Genomic DNA, 26,058 nt, shown 5'->3' on the forward strand with positions numbered 1-26,058 from the left:
TTAAAATAAAAGACCGCTATTGAAATTTAAAAATAATACAGTTTCTAGAGTCGCGCATTAAAATTATATTTATTTCCAGGTGTTTTTCGTACGTATTCATATATTTTGTTTTTAAATTATTAAAATGTAATTTTTTTCTGTGTGAGATTTCAAAGTTGAATTATAATTTATATTATTAAATATTAATTATTTACTCCATGAAGTAGTTTCGATGTTCGTGCATAGACAAATAGACATTGAAGACCAGCCAACAGAAACATTAGAGTTCATTTCATTCATTACGTTTCTCTTTAAGTATGATAAATTCTTTTTTTTTTCAAACATTTCATGTTCAAAATCAATATTTTAATTAAATTTCAGTTATTTTTAGTATTTATCATTTCAATGATAATATTGTAAATTATAATAGGAAATAAGGTGGATTCCATTTTCAATAAACCACAATGTAAAAGCACCTAATCTTCAAATTTTAAGCACAAGAAATATTTATAGTATTTTAGCGACCCTTTTAAATACGAACTTCTATAATAATATAGTCTTTATGACTATATCTATTATCAATATCCACACATCAGAATTCATACATTTTCATTGGCAGTAGACAAAAACACATTGGTCCATCATATTAAACACCGGCATTCATTTCATAACTATTGAATATAAGTATAGTATTGAAAATGTCGTATAATAAATATTATTATTTTTGCAGAAGGTTACAGTAAGTATATTTTATGTTTTTTTCCATATTTTTACCCCTCCTCCACTAGAATTATCAAATAAATGATCCAAAATTAGTTAAAACACATAGGGTTTGTATTTGGTTTAGGTTCTTATTCATTTGAAACACAGTTTACATGATTAAAACGTCAATTCAACCACATGTCAAACTGATTGCAACTCTTTATAGAATAAAATATATCAATGTATCATACTGTAGTGTTTTCAAACTCCATTATTCATTAGTAATTACTGACATTTGATTAGTTATTTTTCATTACCAAACATTGTATATCTAAATCATAAAAGTTTCTTTTTTTATAGTGCTTATAAACACATTGTTAAAATATCTTAAAGTATTAGGTTATCGATTCTTAAATTACCTAAACTGATACTGCAACACTCATCTGTTGTTATATCATAAGATAAAATATTTGAAATAATTATCTATGGACTACGGCAGTGGTCCCCAACCTGAGGTACTCGAAAAATAGGTAATAGCGGTTTAAGCATATTTTTAGACTACTAGTATTCACAATAGATTGTTATCATACAATCGTATACAAGAGTAAATATATTATATTATCCCATTGTTATTTGTTATTTAAACATTTTAAGAGTAGGTATGTCTTATGGGAAAACAGTTTAAATGTCATAATGAGTGATGCAATCTAGTAGAATATTTGCATAGGAGAACGGAAGTAAAAAAGGTTGGGAACCGCTTATCTAAAGACACGATACAGAAAAAAGTCTTGCTTTTTGGGCTCTCTGTCAGTTCTTGTGTTGTATTGTATTTTACTCTCTGCCGGGTATTGTGGATCATAAATTCCGAAATCGAGAATCTACACGGAGAAAACAAAAAAGTATTCAGGAGGAGGATCTTCCTTTGTTTTGAAGTAGTTTAATTTGCTTATAGCATATAATTCTCGATTCTTTGAACAGGCCACGTAGGTTAGATGTAAACGATTGACATAATATGGTAGTGACTTTTGTTTAGATGGGTTTTTATATTTTTTTATTTGATTTGACTATATTATATTCAGTATGCCACAATAATTATTAAAGTTTAGAATAACACTTTCTAATAATGATCTGCATGAATTGTATTCATATTATTATTTTTAACCGGGTTATGACCTACTTGAAACTGTAAACAAACGTTTTAAAATTATCATAACAATTTAAATAAAAACCTAAACAGGGCCTTAGACAATAATGTACCGTTTAAAATTTATAATAGATGAATTTACTCTAATATCAAAACATCCGACACACTATTAAGATTGGTATACGAACATTTGCCACGTCGTTAATCATAATAAAAAACTAATATGAATATAATACCAATATCATTTATAGAAAATATTATGAATATATTAAAAAATAAATAAACATTATCTCTTACAGCGGAAACACGTAAGTATCATTTTTTTTTATCTGTATAGCGATATGCTTGCATAGAAATATTATTTGGTGCGGTACATAATATTATCTTACTAAAGTTTTAGATTCTCACAGAAATGAGAAAGTATCCATTGCTTTTTTTCTTCGTGTTTTAAAATCTAAAAATGCATATTTCTTCCATATTTAAATGTATCCACAACGTATTAATCAAATTTGATAGTTCAATCAGAACAATAAGTTGCTAAGTTATAAGAATAATCTACAATAATACTTTTACACCATGTTTATGCTTAATAATTCATACTTTAGTATGTCATGAGTTTTGATATGATAAATTGAACTTATATTAGCAACAATAAAATTAAAACATTTTTTTTTCTAGTCAAATTAAGTACGTACTTTATTCTTATGTAGTTTGCTAAGATAATAGTTTCATAAATTTATTTCTATAAAATTTCACATTAGAGTTAATTATTTTAATTAAGTTTTTCTAAATGTATGAGGATATATTTTTTTTCCAAAATGTCTTATTAAAAAAAAATCTTTAAATTTAATTTTAATTTTTTTTATATACTTTCATATATTTACTTAGTTATTTAATAACAGTTTTAATGACTACATCTATTATCTACATCCATCAGGATGCATATATTATCACTCGCAAAAGAAAAAAACACAAGAATCCATCATTTAAGCACCTCAATACATTTCGTATCGAATATAAAAAACGTATTAATAAATAATGTAAAATATAAAATTTTAATTTTGCAGAGCCTTTTAGTAAGTATATTATATGTTTATTTTCATATTTTTTATTCTCCTCTTCTGGAATGAATATAAATAACTATGAACATGTTCAGAATATCATTTAAAGGGAAATTATATGTACATAGTTCTTAATTAAATAAGATTTATCGTTTACAGTAAACCAAAGTACGTATTTTTTATTTTATTTTTTATACAACAAATACCCACCTGCATAGTTATTTTATTTTGTGTGGAACGTATCTTCTAAATGTTTTTGATACTGATAGAAGTGAGGAAATATCAATAACGATGGTTTGCCTTTTATACTTCGTGTTTTGAAACTAAAAACGATTCTTTTTGCCACACTTAGTGTATAAATAACGTATTTATTAAATTTACGGTTCGCTCAAAATAATGAGTTGCTAAATAATTTTTAAAAAAATCACCTCCAACCTTATTTTTAAATCATGTTTAATTATAATAATTCATACGTTAGTGTACCTTAAGTTCTTAAATGATATGCGATTACATGTGATATGATATATATACCTAACGTATATTAACAACAATAATAACATGAAAATATCTTTTTTCTAGTGATAAGGAGTAAGTGTGTAGATCCTTTGTAGTTTGCTAAAATTATAGTTTCATAATTTTATTTGTGTACAATTTCAACATTGTATTAACAAAATATGCTTGTACTTGAAACCAATAGATGCTAAAGAATTGTTTTATTTAAATCCATTTTCAATTATTTTATGTCTTTTACATTGTAACGGTATGCTCAAATAAATATACTTCGCCCAACGGCCCAAAATGTTGGTTGCTGTCACTAATGTGTGCTTGGGTGAAACATCGTCTGGCGTCACTAAGTCCCTGAACACCCTGGGGTTTGATGACGAACCGTTGCCCCGCATACACCCGTATTTCTTATCCCTATCTTCAACACACAAGCATATACACACACAGAAAAAGGGTATCAATGGATAAATATAAGCATATGTAGCGAGATACCTATGTATGCTATAGTAGGATAGCGTAAGCTCTCGTCAAACTCAAAATATGTTATTGAAATTACTTGAATTGTTATTTTCCTCATAGGTGCCATATACATATTTTATTATGAATGTTTAGTATTTTGTTATTTCGGATAGATGGTATTTTTTTTTTGCAATGACTATTTTCAAAATATTTTCTGATTGAGTTCAGTTAGACATTTTATTTCAAAAAACTTAAATAATCGTTCAATAACAATTAACAAATTTTTCAACGTCAAAAAAAAATTGATTAATTATAGCAGAAAAGGTCATCAAAGGGGATATTCTTTCTTCACAATAATGTTAAAACGTCATACTTGCTACGTTTAGCCCATATCCGTATTGCAATAAATGGTACAATATGTATACAAAATACATTATGTCCGTTTCAAATAATAGCACCTAGTAAGTTACTAACTAATTAATTTAATTTGTATTTACTGTAGATAAGTTAGCGCTGGGTAAGCATCTATTGAATTTAATTTAATGAAAATTTTTTTCTAAATACATGAATCAAAATCATTGAGTTTAATTTGTCATTATGAAAATGATTAAAAGCTTAAACATGTTTTTCATAAACTTTATATACTGATTTATATGATCTATACAGTTAAAATAAAACTGAAAATGAATCAACTATTCAATATTTCGATTCATGAAAATAATATATCATACAAGCAATAATGTTTATATTACAACAATTTTGTAATGAAAATATTTTTTAAATGTTTACAATAATTCAATCTTTAATCTATTAATAAGCATTTTTAATTTACGCAATATTATATATACTCATACTTTGACGAATAATTGAACTTTCATAAAAAAAAACAAAAGGAAGAAAAACAAATTTCTTACCATCATTCACCAAGTTTCATAATAGGTCGATTAGCTCTTATTTATAAACTAACGGAATTAAAAATGATTTGCTGAGCAGCTGAGCGTAAATAAGTCTATTTCACTTGTAAGACTGAGACAATACATGTGGATGTAGAGTCTTCTCCAGGCCTCTGCCAGCCCAATCAATTTTTCATCTATTAAAAATGTTTTTTTTTTAAACTATGTATATATAGTTTTAACAAGTATTGATTCGACATGATTTTTGGTGCATTCGGGAGTAGTGGATGATGACATAAAATATTATCACTTTATTGAATATTTTAATGAATATTGTGGAGTGAGCAACGGTCGTGATACCAGGAACTTGTATTCGAGTAAAAAAAAAAATAGTTGATAAATTAAGAAATCCAATACAAAGTAATGCAACCGTGCCGCTTCAAATTTTCAATTCAATCCATGATGTTATTAGTTTATTACAGCACAATATTATATGAATATTGTACAACTAATAACTACGATTAATATTTTATTTCATTTCAGCTTCATATCGTACGTAATTAATTTGTAAAAGATATTTTTTAAATGTATATTGTATGGTAAAGTGGGAAAGTCAATATGTTTACAATTATGCTTTTGAAGATAAAATGTTGAACTTATGGTGGACAGTTATTTTAGCCAAAACATATTAATATTTATTATTTTTCCATCCTACTGCTTTACCTAGAAATGCGATGGTAATTTTTAAAACTGATTCGAGTTCATTGTTATGTCTACTTGAGATCGACCAGTCTGTTTCTCTCAACCCAACCCCACTCTAACAAAAACTATTGGGATTTTCAAACTTTCATTATTTCTGGTCAAATGAGTAATCTTTTAAGTAAGGATTGACCGATCGCAAGTAAGCATTTTACCGCATTCAGAACAGTTTTCTGAAATACTAGTCGATCACTTTCTACGCACCCGTTTACAGAAACCGAAAATTAACTATTTTCAACTTCTTAACAACTATCCACAACCATCATATTATTATTTTTACAAGTATACTAGGCTCACCTACTGTATCCATTCAGAATGGTATTTGTACAGATGATTTATCATTAAATTCAAATCTATGAAACATTTGCACTTGAACACTTCTGCACACCAGAAGAGTGTACCCACTTATCCATTTATTTTGTTACTGTTGTATAACTTTTGATTACCCTTTACATTAATATATTGAGCCATCTTGAATTAAACAATTACTACATTGACAAAAATTGAAATACTCGACTCCCACCGGTTGATTGGTTTAAAATTTAAGATGATGAAATATTTTGTTAAAGCAAAATATTAGTTCATCTTTATATTTCTTATATTTCTTATAATTCCTATATGAATAAGTAAGATCAAATGATAATGTATTTTGGTTTTTACCCAGAACTAATACATTTGAAAGTTAGTTGGTCTCCTACTGAAAAAATGTGTATTAAATATTTTAATTTACAAAAAAAACTTTTTAATATATTAATAGATATTCATCTCTAATAATAACATTTTACGAATATTATATTACACCTGTTGATAATTTTTGGTTCAAACCATGATATTATGACAGAACAAATCATTTGAGTATTTTATCATTAACAACAATAATTTTTATTTTATTCCAGCTACACATCGTACGTAGTTCAATTATATTTAAATAAATTAAAACTATATCCGCTATTTTTTTACACATAGTGTATTTTTACTATTTTTTTAATATTTTGAACAATACGTAATAGAGATTTATTAAATAGTATGTTTATTATTTTATTTTTAGGTGATAGAAGTACGTGCATTTTGTATTTTTTTTAAACGGGTTTAATTTTTCAATTTAATTTAAATAATTTGTGTCTTAGAAATTTAACTGTCCTCAAATTTTTACTCACCGTGTACCATTATACGTATGAATCCATTTCATTATCAGTTAGAGCGCTTGTTACACAATTTTGTTTATATTTATTATCAGATATTGGCTACCTACTTATTTTATATAAGATGTTGATAATACAAATTCAATTTGTTTATTTACTCTAAAAATAAACCAAAGTATTAAAATGTATTATTTTTTAATATTTCAATTGATTTCAAAGTAATATAATTAATTGCATATTTTAAATGAGTTTGCATTTTTAGTTATCGTCAGAATGAGATGACTTTTGATATTTATCCGAACCATTGAGAACAATTAAAAATTAACAAAGAACTTACCATTAAATTAAAAAATTTATACGATTGAGAACGAATTAAAGTGCAACGTTGAAATTTCATTGATTTTTCTATTGAAGGATTCATGCAAATATACATAAAAAAGTCAAAGTTAATAATGTTGTTAAAAAAATGTATTAAGACCTTTGGGTCGTGCATTTCAAAAAAAATGTACATTAATCGCCCAATAAATATATATTTACCTCTTCCTCGAACAATAATTAAAAAACCAAGATTATAATTTTAAGTTTGACATAAATTTGGAATCAATATCCATAGTTAGGTTCCATAGTTAGGTTAAGTTTTGGTCATTTCTCATCAATCTCAAAAAATATTTTAACAAATAACTTGAATTTTTATATTCCACATTACTATTTTGTACTATGAATGTTTGGTATCTTATCTTTTTGATTTATTTTTTTCATTACCCTGTTCAACCGTAGCTATTTTCATAATCGTATCTGAATGAGTTTCAGTTAGAAATTTAATTCCAAATGGCACAACGCACAAACCACCGTATGCTGTTCTTACCCGTATCGTTCTCAATAGTATTAGTAATATTAGCATTAGTATAGTTTTATTATAATAGAAAGTGACATCAATGGGTGGCTCCTTATGTCATCAAAATAATATCAACCTTTCATATTTGTTGCTTTTATCCTATATCCTTATTGTATCATATTATAAATTATAATACAGATTATGTATTGTTTGTAAAAATTAAAACACAAAATTTCACTAATCTTATTATGTATCTATTATTTTATAGTAGATCCATTTAAAAAATATGACATTTATAAATAATTATTATCATTTGTATTTCTTATAGTTAAATCAGTGATGAGTACGTATACATTGAATTAGTGGTGCTGAAAGTGAAAGAAAACGATATACTTTCATGGCTTTTCGTCTATTTTTGCACAAATGATAACTAGCGTAATAAAGTTTATTTTACAGACCTTGCTCGATACTACCAAGTGTTCATTGAACAAAGTATGTATAATAACTAATAGTTTGGGTAAATGGTGTTTGGCCTCTGGCTGAAGTTCGTGACTAAATAAGGCGGCGATCTAGTTGATGCTTCTCCATTATCAGCTGTAGCATTAATCGAACATCAGTAGGTGTTAATAGTTTAATACATAAAACATCTTGGTTTTATCAGCTCAATTAAATGGCATAACAGTAACAGGTTATAACTGCAGTGCTGCACACATTAATTCAAGAGTATGGTGTGTCATGCGATGGCCATACAAATTTTTCTATTTTTTAGTTTTTTCAAATTCTTTTTTATAACAGTTTTTGATCTGGGTAAAAATCATTAGTAATCAGGAGATTTAAACATTTTTTTTTCATTCGAATTCCAATATTTTCATTGTAAAAATAATTGTAATCGCTTTGAGTCGAATACAATGTTGTATGGTTTTTGATTAAACTTGCTATTCATAAAAATATACAATCGATATCTACGAGTAGCCCTTACGCCCGCAGTGCAATCTAATAAATACAAATAACAAATCTAATAACAATTTATTTTGCTTTTGCAGAAGCTGGCTTGACGAAACCGATAGATTCATTTTGTAAACTTCATATTGAAAATATAACGGAAAATGTCTTAAAATGGATTCTTTTCTAATCTTTCAATACAACGACTATTTTTTTTATTATAAATATAAATTAAATTGTATAGTATAATTTAAAATAACTTGGTTCTAATTGTATTGTTGGATATTTAGTCTCCCAATATACATTACCTAAGCTTTTTGGTATAACAAGTGTTCACTCTTTTTACGAGCCCAATAATATTTTGAATATTAATGATATATTAAATCATATTATATAACATTATGGATTTTTTCATGCTTAATGGTTCACAAAAAAAAATTGACTTCTATAAAACGACAGTAAAAATGTTTTGTTCCCCTTTATTTCAACCCATTATTTATCATTTATGTTCTAATCTTAAACTGTTTAACTTGTAATGATTATCTCTTACACAGAACAATAAATCTTAATTTAATTTGTATTCCATCTACACATTTACAATGTAACAGTTTCCTTTTTCACCATATATTGTATTTAATCGCTTTCATTTAACGGCTTAAGTTTTGAGTGTTTAACTGTTTGTAAAATAAAATTAAAATGAAATATTTAATAAATCAGTACATCTGGTAAATTTTGTTGGTAAAATGAAAATCGTATGATTTGATAGTTTAAGATTAAATAATATTGTATAACAACCAATAAATGTGGATCGAAACAGATTCAGGTTTTTAGCTATCGTTTTTTATTTGAATTTATATATACATGTATATGGACATAATTTAATAAATACAATAATTATAATTATAATATAATAAAATATATGTACCTATATTTATCCCGTGATGTGTTATGAGTTGGTCGAAAAGCGCCACCCATTGTGTTCATACGAAAATTCGTCCGACTCCTTTTGTTAAGTTAGTCATTCTGCGAGTCCAAAATGTTTCAGAATTCGAGGTATGAGGATGTTCTATTCTCGTACTCCAAAAATACGATAGTTAAATAATTTATATAATATGTATTAATATATTAATTCAACTATTAAAACTCAATAATCAATGTACTATTATTTTATTTTTGTGTAATTAAAATTTTAAAAAAGAACAATAATTAATTATTATGAATAAAACTTCACAAAAATTATACAATATGCTCTGATAATCGAAAACAAATCGATTAATTTAGCAGATTAGTAGTCAGTATTCAAGCAAGGAAATACGAGTTCTAATAATTATTACTAGGACATATGATAAAAAAGAAAAAAATAGTTTTTAGTTCTATGCTTGCAGTAAACAAAAACAAAAACAAAAATAAAAAAAACCAGATATTAACTAAAATATCTAAATTGTTGTTGATAGTGATATGCATCATGCTACATATATTCTATGATATAAGTATTTACTTAACAATATTATACTAAATAATTTTTTTTACAATTTGTTTGAATTATAAAATATTACAAAACTTTTTGCATTACTCGCATCCCATTTCAATGACAATTGATAATAATCATTATGCAAAAATGGCTTTTTAAAGTATAATTCTATAACCACATGCCTACAAGTTATCTAATTTAAAAATATTTAATATTCAGTTAGTTTTATTATAATTTATTCTAAATATTTTAATGGCGTACAATAATATTGTAATTGCTAACAAAAACTTGATCTTTAAAATGTCAACTGTTTCAGAGCATTAGAGCTATTTTACGCGTAGGTGGTAGTGGTGGTACCAATGGTCATTTGAATTAGGTACATAAATACATAATATATATTAATATATTTAAAGGTTTATTTTAGGTTAATACGTTAATAATAATACTATTATGGGAACGTAGTTCATGGTAAATATTTTCTATATTTAAATAATAAAAGTCATAAGCCAATACAATAAATTATTTTATCATAATAATATTGTACTTTCCAATCAGAGTTATTGTTAAAATGATAAATTAATAAATCATTTAGCATTGCAGTTCTAGGTACAACGGCAGCTGTAGTCTGCAGTGGGTACGAATATATTATAATATATTTTATGTTGATGATATGACTAGAATGCAACAATTATTTAATCATTCATAATTTGAATATTTAATATGAACTATAAATTAATATTAAGACTCTTGTAGGTGAGCGTAATTACCTTGGTACAGGTAAAATTAAAAATACCTACCTTTAATCTTAAATATTTAAAATCGACCTTTGACCGATTACTATACAGCGTACACTCATCAACGATCTGACTCGGAATTATATATATATATATATTACTTTATGATTAAAGCTTAAAAGCTATAATATGCCATTACTCCACAAATAATAATCGATGACGTTGTGGTATGATAATGATATTAATATTATGGATTATAGTCCGGTCACCGCTTATCGACTACTGTTTCGTATCTTTATTCACGTTATAATTCATACATGCCGGCGATCAATATATAATGTTATCATGACGATGGTTAAATCATTCTCGCGTTATACTTTTCATCGATCGTTCGCATGCGCTAACGCAAAATTTATAGGTGGAATGATATTATAAAATATAACGCAGTTTGGCGCAGTATATCACTGAAAAATTCGTTAAATCAAAAGTTGATACGGCACAGCAGTTACGGCCATAGAAATATATATTGTGCATATTATTATTACGTGTGTTTTATTTTTCACGGCTTAATTATTAATTAATAGACCAATTTACCATATTATATACGAACGGAAGTCGACATTACAATATTATCAAATCGTGGGCCAGAAGTATACGAAGAATATTGAATAATAACTAATAACCACTAATAAGGTAAGCTATATAATTACCTATGCGGCTATACATACTTATTTACATAAAATGTCTTCAATAATAAATTGAATCTACAATTTTTTTATCGATTTCGTAATACAAATCAGTAGGTAGGTAATAGCATTGATTAAAAAACTAGTACATACCAGTATATTTATAATCAAAAGTAACAGTGTTTATATTGTATTATATACAGATATACATGCCTTACCTGCTATGAAACTGCTTTTAATATTATAATTGAATTAATTATACGTCGATTGTAATTCTTAATTTGTTGTAACACGATGTTTGTATAAGCGATTTGTGATATTATTTACGGTGTGGTATGCTATGATTATAATATAGCTTAACAAATTGCTTATCAGTTACTCATATATATAAACAAATTATCATATTTTATTATAAAGTATATTATATACCTAAATAATACATTCATTTGCATTTCATTTTATAATATTGCAGTAAATCGATATAAATTATAGATACATATTATTTAGAAAACAGATGAAATTACGTTTCGAGAAAAAAGATATACTTATTATACTTTAATGTCTTTATTATACGTGTGATTGTTTTTAACCCTTTAAAATGTTGCCCAGGGGCAATTCACTTTTCGTTTTTCGGCGTCCTCCGAATCTTGCTCTACTCTTATCATAGATGGAGAAAGTATTAACTGGCCACTAAAAATTAAATATTTAAGTAAGATTAAACAGAAATCAGTTACATTTATAAAAGTGACGTAACCCATAGTTACATTTGTGACTTGTACTTCTCATCAGTTAGGTATACCTATGTGACTTGCATGCAAATTTAAAATATAACTCGTAAAATTCTTTGATTATAACTTAGTAACGTTGTCACTTACTTATTTACTTAAGTAAATGATTGGTCAATAAATGAATGAAAATTGGTTGTTTTTCTCCAAAGATATTGGTGTAATTATTGCCTATTGATTTAAAGTTTGAACAGAATAATTTGATCATATTATATAGTAATATATACGTATTATTATTGTAACTTATAAGCTATAAATGTATTATTTCATTTTATAACATTAAGATTAAATAATATTATGTAATATTGTACCTATGTATAATTTTACTGTTCATATGACTGTGCACATATTTCGTGTCAGCACAATATTAGTAGAGTTTACCATTTAGTGTTTATATATTTCATTTATTTAATATGCCAATATGGTCTAACCATACACAATACTTAACATTTTGTAATATTTTGTAATTTGCAGTGTCTGTAATAATTTTCAATATAAATACTTATTTTTAAATTCTAGTTATTGCTTAGTTACTATATAATACATTTTTCTCGTGAACTCTTCATGCAAACATATATTTAGTAATGTCATAATTGTCTTAAATATACAAACATAAATAACAAAATGTAATTAACTTACTGTAACTATATAACTTGTACCAAATTTCCAAAGTATATTTTTCTTGTAACTTGATACACAATTTATTTTAGTGTTACTTGTAACAAGTTACAACTAATCGAATAACTTGACCGCTCCTGAGGGTGTAAACCTAATTCTATACTTAGAACCCCTACATAACTAGATGACTTTAACAAGGTCACCTAATACCGAAGATGTTATACCCTCTTACAAACCAATTTCAAGCCACAGATAATTAAATTAAGTTAAAAATGTGTAGGTACTACTGATTTATAAACAGCGTTTGCATCCTCTCACACTTAAAGCACAACACCAGTTTGAGAAACTATGTAATCAAATACTCATATCATCGCATCAAAATATAAAATTAAAATAAGCCATGTGCAGATACTAGAATATTGTTTGATGTAATAATTATTAAAAATGTTACAAACAATGTATGTGGTTATTTACCTATATTATTTACTGCTCGACTTTTTAATTTAGGAATAATTTAGGTATTATAATATAGGTCATTGTGTGCCGCACTAAGGTTAATATGATATGATGATTTCGTGGGGAGCCTAACTTGGATAATTGCCTATACGTTGTTTACATACAAAATGTTTTGTCTATCTCTCTAAACAAACACACATCACACATTATATTATATGTTTTTTTTAATGCCTAAAATGAATAATTGCACTATATTCATACCCGTTGTAACCGAGTACTCTATAGTATGAATATAACATTTTTTATGACATTTAAACGTTACAACTTATAATATCACCCAGTAAAGTGTAAATTATATTGCGCAGAAATATAATTTTAACTTTTAAGTCACAAAATTAAATAGAAAAAATCACAGTAATAAATTATAATTTACCCATTATTATAATAGATGTAACGCGTGTGGCCTTGACAATAACTATTTTTTTTTCTTTTTAAATTGATATAAATATTATTTTAACGTTCATCGGCTATTAGCATCAGCCATTAGTGAAATAAGCGCGGTATATGTAGGTATCATTATTGTGTTTAAAATTAATTCAGTTTTATAAAATTATTTTAATAGTGAAGTAGTCGGTTGGTAAGACTAAAATTGGATGGTCTGAGTAGAGTTCTACAAAATATTTTCTTAAATACTTTTTTTTCGATAGTACCTTTATTAATCATCATTATAAAACACAATGTAATCAACTTGTTGTACAATATAAAAATGTAAAATATTAATATCTAAAAAATGTTTAACTAAGGCATATTTCGAGTAAGTACCTATCTCATAGTCCATAGAATTAAACACAGTGCAAGTGTCATAATATAACAGGTACGTATTTCATAAAATATTAACTAGTATTAACGCGTACCTATACCTATTAATGATTAAAACAGATTTTACCAAGTTTGATTTTATCTCTATGGATGTATTTCTGTTTTCAATGTATTCCGAATGACCTAATGATATAGTACACTTTCTTACACTTTCTATTATTATGTGGACATACAATTATTCGAGTACGAAAGTTAGTGATATACAAAATGCACATGTAGGTAAACGCAAGAAGTGATATTTATTTTGTGACGAATTTTGAATCAATCCGATTTATAAAATATCTAAAAACTAAAATTTCAATGTATAACCCACTTTAAATTTTCTAAAACCTGAGTACACATAACGTAAAAAATATGGTGTTAGTATATCAGCTTGTAGTATATGTACCAATAGGCGAAAACATTATATATTATGTTTAACAGCTACAGAGTGATTCATAAAGACGTATATCATGGTCTTCCACGATCCACGATCCACCTATTATCTTAATATTATGCATTTATTCATATTCTGATATTTGGACATTTTAAGTTTACTCAAAGACCATATTTTTTAATACATAGAATTTTCGTATTAATGAAAGAGTATCTTGCTATTCTAAAAACATTTTTTTTTTTAGAGGACATTTTTCACTCCCCATAGTATCTTAACCTTTTATCGTGGCCTAACCTATATTATTCTTAATATTTAGAGTTAAATTATTATTTATTTATCGTATTATGACATATTTAGACACCTAACAAACATATACTTTTTAAGGTTATTTTTACTTTAATTATAACCTTAAGTTGAAAAACTTAGAATAACTACCTATTTGTTCGAATATTGATTTATATTTTATATAGCTTTATATGCTGCGATGAAAAAAAAAGTCCATAGGAACCACTGTGGCTTTATTTCTATTTACTATGCCTTAGACAATACATAAAAAATCTATAAGTATTTAAAAATATGGTCTTTACAGGTAAACTTAAAATATCAAAAAATAAAAAATGAAATATACCTTTTAATAAATTAGTTAAAGGAAAATCGGGGTGAGCGTGGTCAGCGAATCATCCTGTATATATACAATATATGATATATGTGTATGAAATTTGCAACTAAAAAACCAACGGCATATTGTGTCACGATGGGAATAGTTATAGTTTTATGCACGAGTATCTTATAATATGATACTGAAATATCGAGTTACTTCATGCAGCACAGCCAAGACGACGTATAATAAAATATTACTATAACGTATTATTATATACAATTTCTATAATATATTTTACATAATATAATATATTTATATGTTTACAATATTAAGTCGGCCGGAGAAAAAACAGCCGCGTTACATATATTATATTATTATTATTATACACTATAATCTCGATAATAAAATACGCTCAGTCCTCACTACTCAGTGTAATATAATATTATTTTGTTAATTCGTTTAAACCGCTGCAGCTGGTGTGTTATCATTTCAGCATGGAGTATTTATTACCCAACCACTGTACGTCAACGGCGCGACTAGACGGAAAAACAGTCGTCGTGACGGGATGTAACACAGGAATCGGAAAAGAAACGGCTACGGAATTCTACAAGAGAGGTAAGTGAGATATGCACTCATTGTCACACCTTTAGCACCTAATATAATAATATTATAATTCATCATTACTCATTACACAAAGTGTTCTTACTTGTTTTATAAAATATAAGCAAATAAAGTCACGCATTTTGTAACAACTTATATTACTGTTAATGTTGAACACCCGTTTTATGATTAAAAAAAATTATTCTATAAAAGTTCATATAGTTAGCATGTAATATTTTAAAATCGAATTTTGTATGGGTTGTCTCGTAAAATTAAAAAAAAAACCCGTAGTTATCAGTTCTCAACAGTATAATATAACTTAATCAACAACTACTGATATAGGTACTGATTATTTAAACATTTGAACTAGGTAACAATTTAGGTTTTGGCTGTGAATCACAGCTTTTCTCTAAAAATTCGCTATCGTACTACACTTATTTTAATTTATAATAGGTTACCTATCTGATGCAAAATTGTAGTAGGATATTCGTCAAATAAATTAAATATGTACTATATAGATTCATACTCAAATAAGGTTTTTCATTGAATGCTAACATAAACTAAGAAACTAACCTAACCTAACATAATGTCAACACATAGTGTAGGTATAGGAGAAGATTAATTAATTTATGTGATTTTATAAAACTTGATCGAAGAAGCATTTTCTTTTAAAATAATGCAAATATTTCTCTTTTCTTTATTTTATTAAATTAGTGTGGAAATTCCCATATAATATAATATATAAATATATGTATTTGCCTATGAATTTATTATTGGATATATTTTAGCTATGCAAAAATATTCATCTTAGTAGAAAAGTGCCTATATAAATATACATGCTACTAATGTCCTGTGCTCTCCATCAGTCACCACAATAATGTTGTTGTCAACTTATAGGTGCTCGAGTGATAATGGCGTGTAGAAGTGCGTCCAGGACACAAGACGCGATAGACAGCATAAAAAATCAGACTGAAGGAGATAATAACGTCGGAGAGTTAGTTTTTAAGCATTTGGAATTGTCTTTTTTGGCTTCGGTGAGAAAATGCGCCAAAGAGATATTGCGCACGGAGAAAAGAATAGATATTTTAGTAAACAATGCGGGTGAGTCTTGTTGTGTACATCACAATAGAATATTGTAATATATTTTTAAAATTTATATAAGTTGCTATATTTTCCGTTATTTCAAGTTCAAATAACAAAAATAATACTGTATATAACATATTGTTATCCATAAATTAATTAATATCAACACTTACGGTTTCTTCACAGGTATGATGTGTCCGAAAACATTGTCGGAGAACGGAATTGAACTTCATTTGGCAACCAACCATTTGGGTCATTTTTTATTTACGCTCTTGTTGCTGCCCAGAATACTGAAGTCAGCTCCGGCCAGGATAATCAACGTGACTTCATTAGCTCACAAATGTACGTAAATTGTATAATTCGAATTATAATATTACTATGTTATCACAATTGACAAAATAAGTAGATTTAATTTTGATAATAGGTTCTTCCTGAATCGACATCTAAGTATAACCGTATATATATATAGGTCTACAAGTATAATTTCAGGATTCTGCCCTAGTTTTGATATTATATTTTTCTATATTATACAAACACATTATTGAATTATTGAGTAAGAAAACATAATATAGTTATAATTATCAATAACGACAGTCTACTAAAATAACTGTTAACATTGTACACCATACCAATACCGGAAATACGTGTAATATATTTGTTATTCGTGGATAAGTAGATATTTAAATTTTAATGAAGATTGTGATACCTCTACTACTTTATTAATCATCTAGGTACCTAGGTAAATTTGTAAGATTTTAAATGTAAGGGTATTGCTCTTTTAAATCATAGATCTAAAAAAAATAGAGAGAAAGGTCCCTGGGCCAACATTGTTAGAAAAAGATTAACTTAAGTCCATTTATACCCATTAAAGCGAGAGAGAAAAAGAAGTTCAAAACAACAATAAGATAACACCTTTTTTTAACAAAGATATCATGCACTTTAGGTTCCATTGCATACACCGGTATCGAATATCTCTTTCAAACAATGTTGACCCTTGGAAACCTATAGTAGGTTCAAACATTTTATTATTTTAATAAGTGTATGATCTAAATGTGCATTTACAATTTTAAATTTAGGGGGATTGCAAATAGACAGTTTTTAAGGAGCTTAATAAAGGCAATTTAATTGTCTAGTACCTGGCATGCGGGTATTGTAATTTGTAAATGTGTGGATAGTAAGTGGTGATAATAGAGTGTTACTGTAGTGTAAAAGAAATAATGCAGCGCTCCGCACGCGCGGGTACTATTCACCAGTCACCACATTGGCGTAGGAAGAGTGAGAGATAATCAATATAATATTACGAGTATACATTGTCTGCATTTTTTGTAAATCTTACCGATGGACCTGTTAACGTGATGAAACTTCTGAAAACTGATTTTATTTTTATTTTGAAATGGACCTTTTAAGATGTTCAATTTAAATTTCGAATAATTAACATTTAAAGTTTCATCAATTTTACATGTTCAATACAATTTACCGGGGTTGAGAAACAACATTATAAAAAAGTGGCCTGATCAAGGTATAGTAGACATAATACTTAATTGAAATAATTGTTTGAAATTATAATTGCATTACTAAGCCCATCAGTATGAAGTATGATTGACAACATGTTGGTACATTTTGGTTGAAATAACTAGCAGTTTGGAATCTAAATTTGAAAGCATAATTCATTATTCTGATTATGTATATTGTATATGCCATACAGGGGGAGATCAAAAAATGCATTTTGACGACATAAACCTGGACAAGGACTACACGCCCAGCGGTGCATACGGCCGCTCCAAATTGGCCAACATTTTATTCACCGTGGAACTTGCCAAACGTCTAAATGGTAAGTTTGGTAACCAGTAACTACGGAACGTGGACAGCAAAATGCAAAAGCGCATTACGTAAACGAAAAATATAAGTTTTTTATTATAATTTATAGGTACCGGAGTGACGGTATACGCTGTCAATCCAGGCATCGTTCACACCGAACTCGGCCGGTATGTCGATCAGACCATATTTCCTGGCGCATCTTGGCTATACAATAATATCGCCAAAATTGCAGTTAAGACACCTAAACAGGGTGCTCAGACCACGTTACACTGCGCTCTGGACGAGAAATGTGCAGACGAAAGCGGTTTATATTATAGGTAGGATTTATTACCCAACATAGGTGCAATTAGGGGGGGCTTGGGGGGGGGTCTAAGCCCCTCCAATTTCATCCTTAACCCTCCCCCAGAGTTTTTTTTATCATACCTATTTTAGTTTAAAATATCAATTTTCAGGATCTGTACTAATACATTCTAGGCACGAAGGCACCCCTAAACAATTTCCAAAGTTGCACCTATTATGTGACACAATAATATAACAATACCTACTGTACGCTTTTATTTAATCAATTTTATATACCACCTGCGCATAATATTATCGTGCGGACGCGTCTCATATTTCAAAAGTTCAAATTGTCTCCATTTCCGTTTGTATGATGTACATACACGACCTATAATATTGGTCCTTTTAATAATAAATATAATGGTTCTTACATCTGAGTGAATTTTTTTTTTTTGAATTTTCAGTGATTGTAAAGTACTGGAACCAGAACCCGCGGCCAAAGACGAAGAGGTCAGCGTAAAGTTGTGGGACACTAGTTGCACCTTGGTTCATTTAGAACCTTCAATAGATCCTTTTAAGCCGGAGAGCAATGAAGTATGACTTGTCAATTCAAAACCACTGTACTCATCATGGAATGTTTTCTACAACGATATTTTATACAAACATTGAGTTATAATTTTAGGTTTATTCATTTAAAATACATATATATTTATTAAATAATTATAATTATGTGCTTATTCTAACTTATAATAAATTATCATCGATGTGTATTTATTTCACATGAAATGTAAAATGTATATAATATGAATTTTGAGTTTATTACCTATATATATATATATATATTTAGTATACTATTATACATTTATACACGTATGTCACTCAGTGGAGTATTTATGGGTGGATATTAACAGAAGGATAACACCTTCAGCATATTTGTATGAAATAATATATTTGTGTGTGTATGTTGAATCGTGGTACTACTGCAGGGGGGAACTTTGGCCTAACTGAGTCATCCTTTCCATAACGTTTGAAATGACATCTATAAATAGTATCAATCCTGAATTATGCCGCGGAACACAAACAAAAAGCAATGTGTGTATAATTATGAAAAAACAAAACCATTCGCTTTACGATAACTCGATTTATAATACAACAGTGAAAACATTATTCGTACACCGTACTGCAGTTCTGTATACTATTTGAATGTTGAAACCATTTATTTAATCGTACCTATACCTAACCTATAACTGTAATATTTCTTACAAAACTGGATCAGCCCAGTAAATAGTCTAAATTTACAAAAAAATAAAATAGAGTTGCTTAATTTTATACAAATACAAATTATTCACTGTTGAAATAATAGTGCTCGTTTGTTTAAGAAATATCTTTAATTCGTGTTCTCGTATATATCTTATGAAACTTTGTTTTTCCATCATCAACCGTTAGATTTAATTTCCATCAACTCAAGGCTTCTCTCCCGGTCTACTTCCTCGAAGAAATCATAAATACGCAACTGCCGTGACTACATGATAACCTGTTATTACCGCTCATATATTCGGCCATTTTATTATACAATTAATACTGTTAAGATCTATCAAAACAGAGTCGTAACGGAAATCTTGACCGACCCCAATACAGCCACGGTTATTGCGAAAAACATTATGAATATGATTCTCTCGAAAGCGACTATGACGATATCCCAAAGGGTGGTCGTGGTCTAGTGTCCTGAGTCGAGTCCGTTGTCCAGCTGGTCGTAAACGAGGTTCCGGGGGGAATCCAATTTCGGCAACGCTAGAAGTCTTGTCACGATGGGCGTGGTCAGGAATCTAGTTAACGCGAACGGAGGATGACTGCTGGTCGTTTTGCGACTGTGCACGGTTATGAGTAGCGAGGAGATGAAGGCGTCCATCGATATCAAGAGGATAAGTTTCAAGTATCCAAGCACTGGAAAAAAAATGCCCTACACATTACCAGGATTCATATTTCTTAAATATATTATAAGTTATGATATGTTAATGAATAATGATACAAATTTCATAACTTATTAGTTATGAATTATGATAAAATAAAAACATTTTTCTTCGTAATTATACCTACAGGCTACCGCAATGGTGTAACTGATTAGTCTACTCAATACGCCGTATCACCATAATATTATTATTAATACTGTTGGTCTTTCGCATATTGATGATATCGTTCTAAGTTACAATTCTAACCCTCGCAACTTTTTTTTAAAAAATTAATGGAAATATGACTAAAATATCAAAGTGTATGTCCTTAAATAATTGTATATGAGTGTATGAAATTATAAAATGAATTAACTAAATATGTTATTCATTACCTTTTCATACAAAATCTAATATGCATTTTTAATATTATTACCTATTGATAAAAAATACATGTTTGATGTCTCATGTTGTAGTAACGCCTACAATAATTACTTACTCATGACACTTGCCTAAGGTCGTAAGTCTGTAAAAGCGAGTAAACACTATTGTGTCATTTTATAAAAAAAGTTAAGAACAAAAAAAAATACTTAAGTACCCACATGCATTATCAACTAAAATGCCTTATAAAATCTAAATAAAATGTAAACTAAATAATTTAGTTGAAATTATATTACGATGAATATACTGATTATTAGCTATTTTTAAACGGGTAATAATAAAATATTTTACTTACTCAAGTCTGGTGGAAATTCAGCGAAAACCGGCACATACTTCGTCATGTATACAATGATCATTGTTGAAAGTATAATTGACACACAAATTGTGAAGATTTTTGATGAAGAATTCGGCATTATACCGAAAGATGACAGCCACACACAACTGATCACTGAAGAAAAAAAAATCTATTATGATCGAATTTCAATTATAACATTATTTTTCAGGAGAATCTAAAGGATTTCCATTTAATGTGTTCATAATCTGATCCAGTGATTAAAATGCAATTATGTACATAATATTATAATCTGGCAAAGTAATTGGAAATAAAAAATAGTATTTGAGTTTAAAAAAAAATGAAAAATGAAAGCGTACGTATTAACGGGACGCAAAACAATTTCTCGAGAATCTTCGTGTTTCTAGATATTTCCACCACGAGCTGCAGTGAATATTGAGGGGGACCGTCTTCTGCAGATCCATCGACGTTGTTGATGGATGCCACGATATCGTCCCACGGGGTGCTGTCTTCGACATACGAGCTCGTCATACTGTCAAGTCTCCAATCCGAATGAGAGACTTGAAAACATTCCTGCATATGTTGTGACAATATGAAACGCAATACAACTTAATATTGTACACATAATATCATATTGTTACAGTTCTCCGACAGAAGCACACCTCAACTATACTCTATTAAGCGAGAGAACATGGTCGATTCTGTGCATTTCCTAGAGATACCCCACCATCTAGATGACCGGTTCAACTATGGCAGGGTGTCACGTAGGGATGCACAAAAGAACCGATTTTCGTCTGACCACGGAGTATTCTCTAGCTGGACAGAGTACCTACCTGTTGATAAACAGTGTTCGGAACGTTCACTAAAAAAAATGAACTCATTCACGTTCACGTTCGTGTTTTTTTTCAAATAAAAGCGTTCACGGTCATTGAAAAAACAAATGCATTCACTAGGTCGTTCATTACATTTTTCAATTTTTTATAATAGGAATTTTAATAAGAAAATATTATTAAATATAATATTATAATAATTAATCAGTATATTCTAAACAAATATTCATTAAATTTCAAATAAATTGAGAATCTTAAAAATCGTTCAATTTCATTAAAATATAAAAGTCGTTTAAGTTCACGTTCAATTTGAAAAAAAAACGAGTGACGTTCAAATATCGTTCACTAACTATGAACTTTAACGAGTGAACGTGCGTTCATGAACGACGTTCTTTCCAAAAACTGTGTAACTATACAGATTATAATACGTGTTAGACGTAGGTGCGTTTGGGAATCATGTCCGTGCGTGATATTATACTTACGGACTTTTGGTTCTCTTTGATTTCGTAGAAGACATTGGATACTTTATGCGACCACGTGCTCAACAGTATGGTACACTTGTGCTTGTCCCACGGCCACGACGTCAAGTCGATATCGCATTTGGTTCTAATGTCAAATTTAGGTCTCCATGTGACATTGCCGTTGTTGTCCACTGATACTTTCGATTCGGAAAACATACTAGTGGCCGGATCCATGGCGCTGACAAAGGAAATCGACAGTGATTAGTGATTATAAAATGTTTATAACAGTTAGTTCTCTTCATAGCTGTGATACATATTATAATATTATATATTAATTTATAATATTTTACTATACTTGTGTAGTACGAGTTCGGGTTGCCATAGTTCGTAATTCGATAAATGCAATCTGGAAATATTTTTATAGTCTTGAGGGTTCCAATGGATACTGTTGTCCGTCCATTCCTTTCCGGAAAACAATTCAAAAATAATATATTAAATATTGTACATATTATAAGTATTACATATACATAACTGTTGACTGTTGACATAAAAATATATATCGATGACAATATTACCTATGTCTTTTAATACAACCGCGATAAGAAAACTGGACAATCTTACATAATATATCTACATTGATATACACGGGGGATAATTTGATCAGGGACTTGATTCATCTGGGGTTTTTCTATTTAGTTTTCTATTTAATTTAGTTTTAACAGGAAAAATAAATCCACTAATCGAATACAAAAATATACTTACAAAAGTGGCGATACCCCGAAGCGTGAGCGTCGAAGTCATGACGTCCTACAAAATAAAAAAAATAAATAAAAACGAATAATCATACGCAACTTACAACTATACATTACGTTTATTATTGCAAGAACAAAATACCTACATAATAATACACATTACACATCATATTTAAACCAAATATATTATACAAATAATATTACATAATACCATGTAGAGTTTCTTCAGAGCCTTAAGGTGGAGCAAGACCAGGAGCATTTTTTTTATGCGAGAACTGCTCAAAATGTAATATTATTTTTTAATTTTTTATGAAACTAGGCCCAACATGTTATACAAATTCACTGGGCCCGGGGGCAGGGGCCCAAGGCCGGCTCTATAGTTGTAATAATTACCAGATGTATGAACTTGAAGTCACTGGTTAGCGCCACGTTTAACACTCTCTTCGCGTTCGTCGTCGGGTCGCCTCCGAACAGGCCGCGCTTTTTCAGTACATCTCTCCTGAGTTGTTCCATGTATGTCAAAAACTTCTTCGTATAATCGACTCGGTCTGAAACGCAACACATTTTCGTTTGCATAAAAATACGATCTTTTATTACATTTCACACAGTATCGAATGGATTATGTGGGCACGATTTATTCGTGAGTATATAATATTGCAATATTAGGTACACGTAATTTAACCTCTCGTATCCGGCACTAAAATCTTCGGCGTCACTCTCGCCAGAGGGTCGGGTTTACATTTGAACGTCCATTTGCAAACCACTGTGCCCCACGAGCTGAAGCTATAATACTTGACCGGTATAGGCTCCGGGTCCATCCAAAAAATGAACGGCAAGCTCTCGCCGTACCTGCCGACCTCGATGAGCCCGGACTGCTGGGACGCTCGTACCCAAAAACCGACGGGGCTTAACATGTCGAGGATTTTTTCAGTGTTAACGGTGGCCACCGACGTTAACTCGCTATACGGTTAAAATATGTACGATATCAAATTCCACTAAATCATTTTATACAACGATACAATAATATTATACAGTACACCTATTATTTATAAGTGCACTAACCCTTTGAATTTGCGTATATCGCAAAAACTGTTCGACCCGCCTCCGAGAACGATTTCGTATCCGAACGACAACGGCTCTCTAGCCAACATGACGTGAGCGTCACTTGCCGCTTGCACGTAAAACTTGAACATCACTGTGCCATCCGCCGTAGGAATTTCAGTGGCGTTGTACCAATTCGAATATCCATAGCCTACAGTATAAACAGCCGTGCATAGTTCGCCTATTTTTAAAGACGACGATTTGAAAAATATAACAATACGGTATAAACGGTAAAATATAGTAGTATTAATGTATTGTTGTGTCTCATTGCAGCAGAAAATCAACATCGATAAGTGTTAAATTTTAAATTTTAAATGTCAATAGTGTTACACGCTTAGGTACACGAGTAATTATATACCAAAGCGGCAAAGCGACCTACCTATCGTTCACGCTCGCCGACTATTCGACTATAATAATATTAATATCTTCTCTTTTCGGCCAAACCAAAAGTTTAATATATATTTTGAATTCATGTTATTCATAGTATGGACAAGTATTATAAATACAAGTTTCATAAAAGTTATTGAAAAAAAATCAATTTAATATTTTACCTATATAGTTATAAAAAAATAAAAAATACACGCCTATATATTAGAATTATTGGTCGTTAATTATTATTTATTTGATTGGTTGATCGACGGTTGACGATACCGAGTTTAATTGTGATGGCAAGTGGCAACTACCATGATCAAAATAAATATGTAATAAATGTAACATTTTTACCTATACAACATTACAACTTATATTTTAATACTTTTCTACGTGAATAACGTAAAGACATAAAGTGTCTAAATATCAAACTTCTTGGTTTGGCTTAAAAGTCAATACATAAGGGAACAGAACGATTTTGGTCGAATTATTAAACTACAAGTACAGCCGCTGAGGAATTGACTTATATAAGTACATAATAAAATTGGTACTAGCTAGGTAAAATAGGTAGGTACCTACCGTTAATAGTCTGCAGTAGACCGTGTAGACTTGACACCGACAGAGCGAGTAGAAATGCCAAAACTCGAAACATAATTCAGGCGACGTGACGTTAAAAAAAAATCGTTTTAAATCCGTTGTGGATTTCGCTACGCGGTATGATATTAGAATATAATTTATTAATTTTTATTACCTACCTATTTAAATTAAACGTGTTACGCTATGTGAGCGGTACTGTAGCCACACAATTAACACAATGTGTGTAGTCTATCTCTCACAGAAACGTATCCTGTATTCCATATTTTTTACTGAAAGTAAATAAAAATTTATCGCACACATAGTGTTCTACAGATAAGGCTGGATATCGTAAAATAAGCATAGTTATTATTATACACAATGTCCGGTGTATATATGTCCCTAAATAGATAATAATGCGCGTACACACAGAGTGTCTGCAACTGTAATCGAAATAATTTGTATGATTTATAATTTATATGTAAAT

General features: G+C 29.0%; 2 protein-coding genes across 5 annotated transcripts; one reads left to right on the plus strand and one right to left on the minus strand.

The window, feature by feature from the left end:
- Window positions 1–10,963: 10,963 nt before the first annotated feature.
- LOC111038874 (retinol dehydrogenase 11-like) lies at window positions 10,964–19,536 on the plus strand. Of its 4 annotated transcripts, none has more exons than XM_022322136.1 (7): window positions 10,964–11,318; window positions 15,500–15,641; window positions 16,524–16,727; window positions 16,896–17,051; window positions 18,415–18,540; window positions 18,637–18,844; window positions 19,271–19,536. In XM_022322136.1, the coding sequence occupies exons 2-7, from the start codon at window positions 15,521–15,523 to the stop codon at window positions 19,404–19,406; spliced, it is 951 nt and encodes a 316-aa protein (XP_022177828.1). In that variant the 5' UTR covers window positions 10,964–11,318; window positions 15,500–15,520; the 3' UTR covers window positions 19,407–19,536. The 4 variants fall into 4 exon arrangements, with proteins under 4 accessions (XP_022177828.1, XP_022177826.1, XP_022177827.1 ...); XM_022322134.1 differs by having other exon boundaries at window positions 10,965–11,318; window positions 15,520–15,641; window positions 19,271–19,535; XM_022322135.1 differs by lacking the exon at window positions 10,964–11,318 and adding an exon at window positions 13,779–14,044 and having other exon boundaries at window positions 15,520–15,641.
- A 740-nt stretch (window positions 19,537–20,276) lies between these two features.
- Window positions 20,277–25,853, minus strand: LOC111038876 (neuronal acetylcholine receptor subunit beta-4-like). Its single transcript, XM_022322138.1, has 10 exons — window positions 25,578–25,853; window positions 24,591–24,810; window positions 24,211–24,488; window positions 23,922–24,076; window positions 23,539–23,583; window positions 23,132–23,238; window positions 22,798–23,014; window positions 21,845–22,058; window positions 21,489–21,641; window positions 20,277–20,750 (listed from the first exon to the last, which is right to left on the minus strand). The coding sequence occupies exons 1-10, from the start codon at window positions 25,648–25,650 to the stop codon at window positions 20,524–20,526; spliced, it is 1,689 nt and encodes a 562-aa protein (XP_022177830.1). The 5' UTR covers window positions 25,651–25,853; the 3' UTR covers window positions 20,277–20,523.
- Between the last annotated feature and the right edge of the window lie 205 nt (window positions 25,854–26,058).

This window comes from Myzus persicae, unplaced genomic scaffold, assembly GCF_001856785.1.
Source record: "Myzus persicae strain clone G006 unplaced genomic scaffold, MPER_G0061.0, whole genome shotgun sequence".
Classification (NCBI taxonomy): Eukaryota; Metazoa; Arthropoda; class Insecta; order Hemiptera; family Aphididae; genus Myzus; species Myzus persicae.

Coding starts and splice junctions, on each gene's coding strand:
- LOC111038874 (XM_022322136.1), top strand. CDS start 15,521: ATGGAGTATTTATTACCCAACCACTGTACGTCAACGGCGCGACTAGAC. Junction 15,642..16,523: donor TACGGAATTCTACAAGAGAG/GTAAGTGAGATA, acceptor GTCAACTTATAG/GTGCTCGAGTGATAATGGCG. Junction 16,728..16,895: donor TATTTTAGTAAACAATGCGG/GTGAGTCTTGTT, acceptor GTTTCTTCACAG/GTATGATGTGTCCGAAAACA.
- LOC111038876 (XM_022322138.1), bottom strand. CDS start 25,650: ATGTTTCGAGTTTTGGCATTTCTACTCGCTCTGTCGGTGTCAAGTCTA. Junction 24,077..24,210: donor TTTAGTGCCGGATACGAGAG/GTTAAATTACGT, acceptor GTTGCGTTTCAG/ACCGAGTCGATTATACGAAG. Junction 23,239..23,538: donor TTCGGGGTATCGCCACTTTT/GTAAGTATATTT, acceptor TTTTCCGGAAAG/GAATGGACGGACAACAGTAT.